This window comes from Pangasianodon hypophthalmus, chromosome 4, assembly GCF_027358585.1.
Source record: "Pangasianodon hypophthalmus isolate fPanHyp1 chromosome 4, fPanHyp1.pri, whole genome shotgun sequence".
NCBI lineage: Eukaryota > Metazoa > Chordata > Actinopteri > Siluriformes > Pangasiidae > Pangasianodon > Pangasianodon hypophthalmus.
Window position 1 is genome coordinate 9991617 of NC_069713.1, and position 13405 is coordinate 10005021.

The 13405-nt window shown below is 38.2% G+C and overlaps 1 protein-coding gene across 9 annotated transcripts; it reads right to left on the reverse strand.

Moving 5' to 3' along the window:
- Positions 1-442: 442 nt before the first annotated feature.
- On the reverse strand, positions 443-13081 carry LOC113540087 (zinc finger protein 570). 9 transcript variants are annotated; one of them, XR_008301575.1, is made up of 9 exons: positions 12716-13081; positions 8134-8205; positions 6207-6270; positions 5217-5286; positions 4515-4563; positions 2991-3177; positions 1077-2737; positions 889-999; positions 443-664 (listed from the first exon to the last, which is right to left on the reverse strand). XR_008301575.1 is itself a non-coding variant. In XM_053233088.1 (8 exons), exons 1-7 carry the CDS (start codon positions 12916-12918, stop codon positions 1082-1084), a joined length of 2301 nt encoding a protein of 766 aa, XP_053089063.1. In that variant the 5' UTR covers positions 12919-13081; the 3' UTR covers positions 443-999; positions 1077-1081. The 9 variants fall into 9 exon arrangements, 7 of the variants coding, with proteins under 7 accessions (XP_053089063.1, XP_026792106.3, XP_026792105.3 ...); XR_003403995.3 differs by having other exon boundaries at positions 889-2737; positions 12716-13080; XM_053233088.1 differs by having other exon boundaries at positions 443-999.
- Between the last annotated feature and the right edge of the window lie 324 nt (positions 13082-13405).

Sequence of the window (13405 nt, forward strand, 5' to 3'; positions counted from 1 at the left end):
TACCAGAGGTTCGTTTTTGAAACCAGGGACCCCTTTAGCACAGATTTATTTTCATGAACTGTTTAAATATTAGAGTAATTATTACAATTTGTACTATAATATTTTTTTTATATTTATTGGAGCCACAGAGCTTTTAATTTCTGGACTTTCCACTGAAAGAATTAAGTTCAAGTTGACAATATTTATAGGCCTACATGTTTTTGTATTAGATTAAACTCATTTAATTCAAGTGACATACACAGAGAACCCGTTCCAAACACAAACAATGCTATAGCAGTTTATGTATTTTTCCAGGTCTACTCCTTCTACTCCTAACTAGCAGGTAGTAATAATAGTTATAGTAAATGGTACATTATATTGAACTCTTCAAACACATGCCTAGCTCATTAAATGCCCGTAATCAAAGATTACAAAAAAAAAGAAAAACACTTTTGCATTTGAATTTGAAACAGCCATTTTCATAAGTTTTTATTTCAAAGATTCACTTTGTATAATTCTCTTTGCTCCCAAACCTTTGACTGGGCTTATGAATTCACATGTCCTTTAAACACACATTGCATTCTTTAATAAATTGCACTTATATAATAATGTGCACTTCGTATTGGTTGTATGACATTTGTTACATACAGCAGCATTATTCTGTAGTTGCAGCCAGCTTCGTTTTCTAAAATAGAAAATAAATACTTTACTTTTAATGCTGTTTATCAGTCTTGTAAGAATTTCATGGTAGGAATGTAAGGCACTTTTGGTAAGACTGAAGAACAATTCTCAACTATAACTTGATTTTAAACAGTACATAACAACTATAATTTGATTTTAAACAGCACATAACAACTATAATTTGATTTCAAACAGTACATAACAGTACATATTAAAGTGAACACTGACCTGTAGGGGAAACACTGTGTAAGCAAACTCCTAGCTAGTAACTGCTTTACTTTTCAGTAATTCTGGTGGTTTCTGCTTGAGTGTATATGCAAAAATAAAATCATGTGGTCTCTGACACCATTTGATTTCTTGCATCTCATCTCAATGAACAGATCACGCACGTGTAAAAGTACATTTCTCTCTTATACAGAGCTCAAATGTCTGCTTGTACATTAATTTTTCCTCGTTTCTTCCTTCTGGCTTTCCTCTTCCGACATCTTTTCTGCTGTTCTTCATCAAAGTCGGACTCGCAACTCTCCATCTCAGCATCAGCAGTAGAGTGCATTTTTCTTTGCCTTCTAAGCTGATCTTTGTTCCTTATGGGTCTACCGATCTGTTTGCTCTCCTCTGCTGGCACACAGCTAGAGTTGATGCCATGTTGTCTCTGCCGGTGGTTCTTCAGGCTGATGTTGTGATTAAACGATTCTCCACAATGCTCACACAAGAAGGGTTTCTCCCCTGTGTGGAGACGCATGTGGGACTTCAAGTGTCCGTCCTGGTTGAAGGAACGGTCACACACCTCACACTTGTAAGGTTTCTCCCCTGAGTGTATGCGCAAGTGTCTCTCATATCTGTGAAGCGCGGTAAATTTCCTATTGCATGTGCTGCAGATGTATTTCTTTTTACCTCGGTGGGTCTTTAAATGCTCATTGCGTGTAACAAAATCTTTAAACTTTTCTGGACAGTCCGGGCACATATAGGGCAGCGTGTCTGTTTTGTGACTCTGCTCATGCTCTAGCTTGGACTGTTTTGTATCAAACGCCATCATGCAGTACTTGCAGGCGTGTTGGTAGTCTCCGTGCAAGCGACGGTAGTGCACTTTTTGTCCAATTTCTGTGAAGAAGTGCTTGTGGCACACATTACAGGAAAATGGTTTAATCTTGTACTCGCACACATGGCTCTTCTTGTTGGGGTCCGTCTCCACCCTGATTGTTTTATTACAGTCCTGACAGATCTTGCGCTCGTAAAGGTTTTCCGTGCCACTATGCTCAGCCATGGCATGCAGATGAAAACTCCGGACATCATTAAAACGAACGGAGAAGTCCTTTAAACTGAGGTTCTCGACACTATCGCCAGAGATGCACTCGGCACAGCAATAGTTCTTCTTGTGCCGCTGAATTGAACATAACATTTTAGCTAGAGCTTCACAGTCTATGCACCAAATTACTGGTTTAATAGTGTTCTGAAATGGTTTCTTGGTATACTCCTCGTCAGAAGTTTCTTCATCACAGCTCTCCAAGGCCTCGTCCGAGGAGCTCGGCAGGTACTCATCCGAATCGTCTTGCTGTCCCTTTTTAGAGGACTTGTCGCTCGCTTTCTCAGCAAGCTCTTCACTTCTGTCCTCATCAGTAAATATGTCCTCGTCTACACTCACATTGGCTTCGTCTGAGGAGCTCAGGAGGTACACGTCAAAATCCTCTTCCTGTCTGTTTTGAGAGGATTTGTCACTTTCTTTTTCAGCAAGCTCTTCACCACTGTACTCATCAATAAACAGTTCCTCGTCAGCCGTCAGCGTGTCAGAAGACTCAGGGTAAGTTTGGTTAGCGGTGTCATCGCTTATCAGTGCAAGGTTTGAACCCTCTTCCTCATCACTGTCCTCATGTGTTTCCATCAGGAGACTCAGCTCCTCCTCCCTCACATTCTCGTCATGCTCCTCTCTCCCTGAGATGGAATCCTCAGCAGCCTGAGCATTGTCCTCATATGTCAGCTTTGGAGACTCATCAGACACGTGTTCCTGGTCAACAGTCACAGGTATGCTATCAAATGACGGCCCACAAGCATCGCCACATGGCGAACACTCATCAGTTACCTAAAGAGAGGAGAATAAAAAAAAAAAACCTAGGAATTACCAACCTGTATACAGAAAACTACTTCCAAATGAAATGAATTAACAAATGAAGCATTTGCAGAAATCAAAGTCAGAAAAAAAACAGGACTTTATTGGTAACTGTGAAGTTCAGCAAAACAATTACGACATATAAGTCAAACATGAAAAAGTGATTTCTATTGCGCGTTCTTAGTCCATGCGATAACTTGCTGTAGGGACTTGCTTAAATACACACCTTCTTGTTTGGTATACCAGCTGCCTCAGAGGTCCACACTCTGTAGTTACAGCAGATCAGGCACTCTTGTCTGAAAGTGAGATTCCCACCTCTGCCTTTCCCTCGGATCCGGCACTCACTGGAGCACTCCAGACAGCGGAACATCAGACGCACAAACCCCTCCTTGGTCAAGGTTATATACCTGGTTCTATAACATATCCAATACATGACTTCATGACTTATGCTCTTATTAACTATAAAATAGTGAAGTTATGTACATAGATGTTATGGAATCAAAACAAGCAATCGTGTGTCTTATTAACCATGCTCAACAATTCTGTCTAGAACTGTCAATAACCGTCCTCTTCAGTAGGCAACATCTTATCTCGTTCATACTAGCAAGCAACTTGTAGTTTGTCACTTCTGGGCATGCACTGTACAGCGTGTTTTTTGTTGTTGTTGTTTTTTTTTTGGTTTTTTTTATGTGATGAGAAATGATAGCAACCAAAATGTTAATGTTTCTAAAGCTGACTAGTCAAACACAATCTAAACAATGCACTAATCAATGTGAAAACTGTTTGTTCGATGAAGTAATATAGCTCTTGTGCAAAAGCAGAAGCTGTGCAAACCAGAAGCTGTAATGCATGTATATTTTAAGGTAATCACCAGGCGTTTGGATAGAACTAAAGACCAAAGAGCACTAAAGAGAAAAATGTACAAGGAAAGCAGAATTAACAGATGAGCTGAAGCAGCTGGTGGTAACCTACAACACCATATGTACACACACACTCCAGTTTCTACCATGAACAGCTTGACTGCACTGTCTGATCGCATCCATGCTGACCAGCGCAGGAGAGCATACAATGTCCCTCATTACTTTCTAATTATCATTACAAGTAAAATTATTTGTAATGTTTTAGATGTGACACTTCTTTGTGGACCTATTTAATCTTTTTTTATCAATTTTTTTCCATTCTTTTAACCAAAAAATCAAGACAAGAGAAATGGGGTAAGGGGGAAGTTAACTGTTAATCTGTCATGATTTGTACGTCAATTGTCATGTCTGCCGTTTTTAATTGGGGGGAAAAAAAACGACTCGCCTTTGCCTATCTTTGAGGGATAACTCAAATTTGTAAAGGCCGGGAGGTCTGCGTTTAACCACATCATAATCAGAATCAACTCATATGCACAGAATTGAGAAAATTTCAGTTCAAAGCTTGCCATGCTGTGGTTTTTAATTGCGGCTTCGTGTCATGCTTTGTCGCAAGCTAGTGTGAATATCTAAATTAAATTCTTATAGCTGTCCCTTCTGTTTCAACTGGAATATTTAGTCTCCTCACTCAAACACTACAAGAAAAACTGGAAATTTTACTAATACCAGAAAGAAAAATATTACTTTTAATTTAGAAAGTATGCAAACAATTAAATTCATGATTAATATTCAAGTCAAATAAGAGAATACAATACACACGTGTACTGTTGACTAGTGAAAGGTTATATACTTTAGTATATGTATATGCGATTGTGTAAACCAAAAGGACATACTCAGATAAGTTTATTTTTGCACCTGCAGTAAACGGCCTCCTTTGCACATCTGGAAAAAAAAAAAAAAAAGATTACCGTAAAACACTGTGAAATATTTGTCGGACAAGCCTTTTTTTTCTGCATTTTCTGCCCAATTTGGTCTTGCTAATTCTCACTGACTCTTCAGCTCTCCCTTATCATTTGACAGCTACCAACCAGGGAGGGTGAAGGCTAACACATGCTTCCTCTGAGACACACGAAGCCAACCAAATGCATCTTTTCAAACTACTGCCTATGCTGCATCACCACACAGTGTAATACACTCGGAGGAAAGAGCTATCTGCCCTCTTCCGCACGCATAAGTGAGCTCAAAGACGCCCACGATTGGGTAGTGCTGGGTAGATTGACAGAGTGAGAGACAGTACATCATCCCTCCCACCAGGACAGCATGGCCAGTTTTGCTCTGTAGACTCTAGGCCACAGATGGCTGTGGCATTATTGCGGGTGGGAGAATGCTTTTCTCTTGTGCCACTCGAGAGCCCTGTCTGACAAGCCTTTTAACCCAAAGCCAAGACTTCAGCTGCTAAATCTTTAATGACATACTTATGTACAGTAATAAAACAAGAACAAAGCACAGAATATTCATTCTCATCATAAAGGACGTTCTGAGTAAACAAGTTTTCTGAAAAAAAAAATATAAAGTTACACATACAAACACCTCACCTCTTCTGTTCCAGCTGATGACTTCTCGTGAACCTGCCATTGGCTTATTCGTCATGCTTTTTGTTAACACCTATAAAGTCAAAATCGTAGTATCAGAATGGGTAAAACTGCATCCAAAGTGAAATGACCTTATCATCAATCTAGTTTTTTTTCTAAAGCCAGCAAACTATTAGCTGGAAGGAAACAGAATATACCAAGGGGTGGACAAATTTCTAATAACCAGTCTATATTCTGATAAAGCCCAGTGGATTCCTTGCATCATCACTCTAACTCCTTTTCCATTTTAAATTAATTTAACTGTTACTTTCAACAACAGCTACTCAGTGAGCCAGTTCCGAGCTAACAAGCTAAATAAAAATACATATCTGTATAGCAGGTAGGAGAAATGCTAGTGTTAGCTTCAAAACAACTCAGCATAATTAATTCATTACAATTTCTGGTTAATATTAAAGCCCTAGTCCATTGTTTGTTGTGCTTGATCTGGTGTGGTGGTGAACTATATTGCTTAGCCTCTATTACAAAAAACTACATGATGATGATGATGATGATGATGACAATTGCAGGTCGACTGTAAAATGGATGAGTCATAAAATGACCAATAATTTATTACATTTTGGGTTTGAAAAACACCCAAATAAATAACAGAAGAAAAACACACTTCTTTATGGATTTAAAAAACAGGAGACGACAGTGCAGGCAGCTCTAGTACAGCTTCGGGATTAGACGTGACAGGTGCAACGAATTTTAGGATCAAAACGATTAAATAAATGTAATGAAAGCAGAGCACATAGAGAATGTGAGGCATGCTAAAAGAGTATAATGACAAAAGAAAACTAATTGGCTACTTTCAGTGAAGTTTTTTTTTCTCCACGTACAAAGACGGACTACTAGAACGTGTACCTGGATTACATGATCTGGAAAGCCAGTAGCCCAGCAGGCTACTGTGTTTATCTATAATTTGTCCACCCCGACACACATAACAGCATGTACCAACTCTATCTCCACTGGTGTTGAGGCTGCGTCATCTTGTGGTAACTGTCTGTCATCCCAAGCACTGTAAATGCACAGAAACAAACATTTTTTACAAAGACTTAAGGTTGGGATGCAAACTATATACAGCAGGATTAAATAATTTAGTAAATCAGATATTATTTTATGTAACAACTGCTACATTAGGATCTTTTTATTAATATGGTTAAACTACCAAGACTATTTTCTGCTGTTTCTTCATTCATAACCATGTTACTGGGAATAAATTATTTCTCCACAAATTATTTATCCAAATATTACAGTAGTCAGTTTGTATGTTAACCAATGGTATCAGTACCTCATACAATAAAAAGGATCACACCTCACCATCACAAGCCTGACTCTGCAAGAATGAGCAGTTTACCACGGTGGCATGTAAGTGCGAAAACACTTTAACAACCCAAAAATGCAACAGCAAAAAAGAATATAAGAGGAAAACCAAAACCGCAGGAGCAAAATCAAAACCACACTGGCAAAACCACAACTGCAAAAGCAAAACAGCAAAACCAAAAAACAAACAAAACAACTTTGGGAGAGAAGGGGGAAAAAAAAGAACGAATTTGAAAATCGTACAGCAAAACCAAAAACATCACCAAATGTGAAAATAACAGCAAAACTAAATCCACATCAACATTAATGTTAACTCATAAGGGAAAGAGGAGGTCCTTATTGAACATCACTTGCCCGCTGCTGATTGGCTGCAGAGCATGTCAGTCTGACAGTCGACAGCAAATGGACAACCGGAGGATGTTTTTCAGTAAGAGGAATTATGAGCCCAAATCAATCTACTGATGGCTTCATGCTTATTTATTTATAAATAATCAAGGACATTCATATGATGTTATTTTAGAGATGCTATGCTCAATGTTGCACAGCATTAAAACCTGCATAAAGGAAGCTGGGTTATTCAGTAGAAGGATTATTTCTCGCTATAACAACATAAGCAACTTTGCAGAAAAATCATATTTACTAGGCTAATTAGAGTTCAGACTGAAAAAGTACAATTCAATCAGCATGTGATGTTCAATAAGGACCTTCTCTTTTTTCAGGTAATGCTAGGGTTACATGATTTAGGGGAAAAAAATCTAAATGCGATTTTATTTTATTTTATTTTATTTAACATGCAATTTTTTTTTTTATTATTCCAATTAGCTAAACATTCACCATCTTGCGATTTGTGGTACCGTCTGAGATGCTCGTATAAGTTTGTGGTGTTACTACAAGAGGTTTGCACTGTTTTTCGGCACATTTTGTAAATCAGCTGCTGATGAAGGGTGTCTGTCTTCCTGAAGCCAAAACAGTTCCAGACATTTGATGTGCAGTTTCGTTTGGTTGCAAGGTCGTCTTTACTTCATTCCCATTCGCTTGTCGGACCAGGCTCACTACTGTTAGCCTCCGCCATCTTTGCTGCTAATTAGCACTTGTTTACTTCACATGATGGCAGCAACTCATCCTCTCATAAGTCAGCTAGGCTACGTAAAATGTTTGTGGAGTCAAGCTAGACTTTACATTGCCAGCCTACTTTCGTGTTTTGTTATGTAAGGGGTTGCACACTTATCGGGTGAATTGCATCTTGAATCGCACCTAATGCGGTGTATGAACCGCACTTTTAGAAATTGCGATTTCGATTCAAAATCGATTAATCTTTGAGCCTTAGGTAATGTTGATATGTTTTGGGTTTCGCTGTTGTGTTTTCTCATTTACTGCTGCGTTTTTTTGGTTTGTACTTTAGTTTTGCACTTACGGGCCACCGTAGTTCACACTGTAACAATTCTCCTTTAGTTTAATCTCCACTGAGGCACACCACTGTAAATAGCCTGCAAGAAAGCAGTTAGCAAAGGTTATTCTTTAGACCAAAACAAAATGCGAGGCGGTTTTTTAGGATTACCTCCCTGAAGCTTCATCCGTTGAAGTCCAATCCGCTCTTGCTGCAGCTGGCAAGGATGTTACTTTTGAAAAGCTGTAAAAGCAACAAGAGAGTTTTCACTGGAACAGTTTGTAAATGTCAGATGTCTACCACATGTGAAGCGAATCCCTATTTTAACACTGACAAGCTTTGTGTCTCTCCTCTCAGCACTCTCTCTTATGAAAATAGCCTTCATTCATCTTCAGGTTTATCCTGGTCACAGGTTACAGGGTTTTTTGCACAAAATAATCACCTGTCAAGCAGAAACAAAGCAAGCTCAGCATCAGTTTTCAAACTTTTCCTTGAGTCTTTCAGGTCTCTCCAGCGCTGAAAAGCCACACCAATGTTCACTCTTGTCTTCCCTCTTGCTCGGTCAAATTCCTTTCTGGACGCTTTCTTTTCCTCAGCAGTCTTTATTCTCTTTGAGTGTTTTGTAGTGTAAGCCATTGTCAGTAACGGTTGAAGCGGAACGCAGCTTGCTCTACCACTGCTTCCATTGGGTGTATTATCAATCCGAGGTGTCCGTTCATCTCCTATTCATTTATACTCTAAACATGCATGAGCCTGTATACACGCAAAATGACTGACAGGCAAGAAGGGCCGCCTCTTTTTTCAGGAATGTTACCTGATAGGTTAATACAGGTGCTAAAACGTTTCATTTCTGATTGCACACTCTGGGAGAGTCATAGAGATATTATTTTCTCTCACAAATAACAATTTCAGTGAGGAGAGGAAAGTGTCAGTGGCTACAGTGAATACAGTGAATTTTTTGAATTTTTTGAATTAGTTATTTTGAATTAGTTATTTTGTGAATAACTAATTTCAGAATTTTAAGTTAGTTACGCTAAAGTGGTCAGATAAATAAATAAATAAATCACCACAATTTTAACAGCAGGCTCTAACAGACATAGTCTAGAGATGCATTAACGTGTCTACTACCATCTCAAAATGGGGTCCAGGGATCCCCGGGGTCCATGAATTTTCTATATTTTGTTACAACCCACCATTACTAAAGTTATTACAATTTAATAGAGATGGCGGGATAGCACCTTTTCTTTTCCGATATGATACTGAAACCTTGAGAACCAGCCTCATATCAATATCAATTATTTTTTTTTAACTGAAGAACTTAAAAAAAAAAAATACAGGAAAAAAGTATAAGATCAAATTCATTCTTTTTTCTCCGAGATAAGAGTTCAGGAATAAAATGCTCTATGGATCCAATAAATAGCCAGAATATTGTTCTGCATATTTAAATAATAAGCCTAATTTTTGTATAGTTGAATAGTATTCATGAGCATAGGTCCTTTGAGACCATGGACTTTAGTTTAAAGTTTGAGACCCCTGATCTAGTTAATGTACACTGTGCATACATAACCCTCTCAGTAAAGTACAAAAAAATACAAAAATACAAAAAATTAGTGCACAGTAGCAGAAAACGAAAGATAAGAAGTTTGCTAAAGACCAGACCTTTTCTTCTATAATATCAATGTGCATCTAATTTTCTGACTGATGAAAACTTACTAATGAAAGAATTTTTGTCACTTGTTTAGGAAATTGTTGCTCCTTCACCTGCATGCTTGTAAACACCTCCCTCTGATATTTTCTCTCATTTCTCTCTCTAATCTCTCTTGATCACTTCATTTTTTAATATAATTATAAGATGATCAAAGGCACACTTAGTACATGAGTGATACCCGGGGACATGAGAAAAGCACTCAGCTTGGTTATAGCTGCACTGCACTTAAGGCGAGAAAGGTAAATAATCATATACCCGTTGCAGCAGACTTTCCAGATCACACTTCCTGTTACACTTAGCTATGTACTTCAAAATAAAATTTCAGATAACTGGTAATATGGGACATCAAGGTTTTCTACCATGCTGGTCGTGATATTGGATGTGAGGGCTAACATCTAATATGCATCAATAGCTCGACAATGAAACTATTAGTGTTATCAATTATTTCATCAATGATATATTAAGAATCATTATATATAAGTGTAATTAATATTACACACACACACACACTTAAAGGCAGATAGGCAGATGCACTCAATATAATTATTTTAAATGTTTCAATTCCGTAATGCTTTACTAGGTTCATACCATGTTTCAACAAGTTGAAATTCTTGCATTCAACCCCAAAAACACTAAATGTACGGTTCTATCGTCTGTCCTTTTGTGAAATGGATAATGTGTGTTTAATCTATCTACATTTAGTTTCTGCTGCAAATGAATTCCAGGGAATAAAAGGACGATAGTGTAAATATTCCACCTCGTTCACGTTCATTACATCAGAGCTGTATTTCATATGCGCCTTCTCAATCAACGCTGGTGATTTGTTACGGAAAAACGCAATCCAAATGGAGACCAAATCTAGGGGGTGTGTCACTCTATATAATCACCTGACATGTTATGATATTAGACGTGAAACTAAAATCTGATATCTATCAACAGTTCAGCAATAAAACTCTGAGACCTAAGCAATGTATTAATATTACGAGTTTTACCTGATGGCATAATGAGAAAACCATTATGCATACACAAAGGCAGATAGGCAGCTGTATATGTGGTTCCTAATTTTTTAATTGTTTCAAGTTCACAATGCCTTATCGGCTTCATGCTGTGTTTCACTGAATAACAACATCATTTGAACATCATTCAAACCAAAAAAGCTCCAAATGTACAGTTCTGTTGTATCTCCTTTTGTGTAATTTGTAATTTGATTAGACAATGCGTGTTTAGTTTATATATGTTTAGTTCCTGCTGCAAATGCATTTTAGGGAGCATAAAACAGAGCTGATAGATAGAATCCACCTCATTCACATTCGTTACACCACATCTGTATTTCACACATGCCTTCTCAAAATACCTGCCCCAATAGAGATCAAATCTAGGGATTGTGTCACTCTGGTAATAACCTCACACAACTGTCACTGATAGCCTGCATGAATCTACAGTCTGGGCCAGAAAGAAATCAGCCCCAGGTTAACTTCTTCATACCTGTGTATTATTCTTACAACCACTGGTGGAGTCTCACAATCCTGTTGCCCTTGGTTCCACAAAGGTCCAAAATAATCCACCTTAACACATTTGTTAACAGAAAATAATCTGATGTAGATGCAGAAAATTAAGTGTTATATTGGTGTCATTTAATCATTGAAAGCTAGCCCTGCTACCCCATTGATCATCAGGCCAATTTTTTTCCAAACAATATAATTTATAATGGAACAAGTCTTTCATTCATCACATACGATACTGCTTGCCTTTTCACAGTATGACACTACAGTAGCTGGTGTCACCCAGAAGAGGATAGGGTTTGGGGTCTGTTTGTTCTCAAGGTGTTACTGGCTAACACAACATGACGCAATACAGTAATGGTACACAATATTACTGTCATGTAGCCGTGTTTATCTCTGTGTGGTGTATACGCAGATGCAGAGGAACTGTTATGATTCTTAAAGTCTACAAAGTAGCATTCAGGTGCTTGCAACTTACACATGAGTTCTTTAAATTCATTAAAGCTGTCCTGTCTGTTTTATGTATGTGGTTCTTCCCGGACATGGCTCTGTTGCTGACCCAGTGCTTCAGATGTGTATGCATATATACGTACATATGGGAATGTATATATGTGTGTGTATGTTGAAGTATACTGTATATTTTAGTTTGGGATTTTTATACTGTTTTTTTATGCACTTTTGCTTTGTTATATTTTAGGTTGGTGCGTTGATGTCCTTGTTTATACTGTATGGTGAAAGACAAATTTCCAATAAAAGTAACTAAATAACTTTATAAATAATTTTTAACATTACTCAACACAGAACCTACTCATCATGTAATAGTTATTCGAACTTTGATTAGGTACAGACTCAATCGTACAGTCTGTACACACAGCAGAGTAACATGCTTGTGTAAACCACAGAAATATTCTGTTTGGAGACGATATATAAATTAGAAAACATATATAGCTGGAGATATTGGCAAATAAAGTGTTAGAAGAAAAGGAGCTAACTAACACCACAAAGGCAGATGCCCAAAACTAAAGAACTGTAGTCATTTACTGCTTTCTATTATTATATATGCAGAATAAATCTTCATTTTTCCTACATTTTTTTTAAATTTTGAATATATTTGATATGGGATTAATGTAGAAATGTAGCAAAATCACTGGGTAGTATCATGGTTTTGTGTTATGAAGGGTTTAGTGTTTAGCTTAAATATAGCTTTGGAAAGTGTGTAAACAAACATAAAGCGTTTTTCTGTTTCACGCTGCAGGCTGTACAGCGCATGCGCAATAGAGCTCCTCCTGGGCGCGAGCGGCGTCTCAGAAGACGGCGCATGCGCAATAGCCCTCCTCAGCTCAGACCTAGGGATATTGCGCATGCGCAATATCCGTAGTTGTGAGCGCGCGCGATGATTCGCTTGGCTGTTCGAAGCATTTGGATCATCCAAAGCTTTAATTTACCAAGCAATACTAAGTGATAAAGATCAATCTAGTAGATTAATGACGTAAAGCCGGCCCTTCAAACAGTGCAACACTTACACAGATAGTTATTTCTATACCTGTCCAAGAGGAACGTCGCTAATTCCGCGTCTAACTTCATCCTCTTCTTCAGTAATAATTCTCGCCATCTTGGGAAGGCGCTTCCAATGTTGATTCTTGTTTTACTGCGCTTCTGGTCGTGAAGTCGTTTGGAAGCACAGCGTGGTTTTTTGCCTTCAGTACAAGAATCTCCCAGCGTTAGACTTTTCGTGAATTCCGCCATGTTTTCCTTTCCTTTCGAAACGCTCTGAGATGTGAAGCCCAATCTCCATGGTCACTGATTTCAAAATAAAAGTCTTTGAATTCAGTCGGTTATGTTGTGTGACGGCCACCTAATGGACTGCAGTGAGGATAGACTCAGTTCAGTTTAACTCAGTAAATTGAACTCAACACACTGAATTGAACTGACATCTGTACCCAGGCAGCAGGCCACACACACACACACACACACACACACACACACATTGTGTGTGCATTGTGTCAAGACTGCCAGAAAACCATTTTTACTGGTCTTTGGTAATTTGGGACACATTTTCACTTACATTACATTAGTGCATGCCTCTGGACTCATGTTCATATCATCCCATCTGCACATATCATGCCTTTTGCACTGTTTTCATACTATACCATGCCATATGCACATGTCACTTTTGACTGGATTTTCAGGGGTGAGCCACAGAGTCATCCAAGGCTAAACATGTGGACTTTGT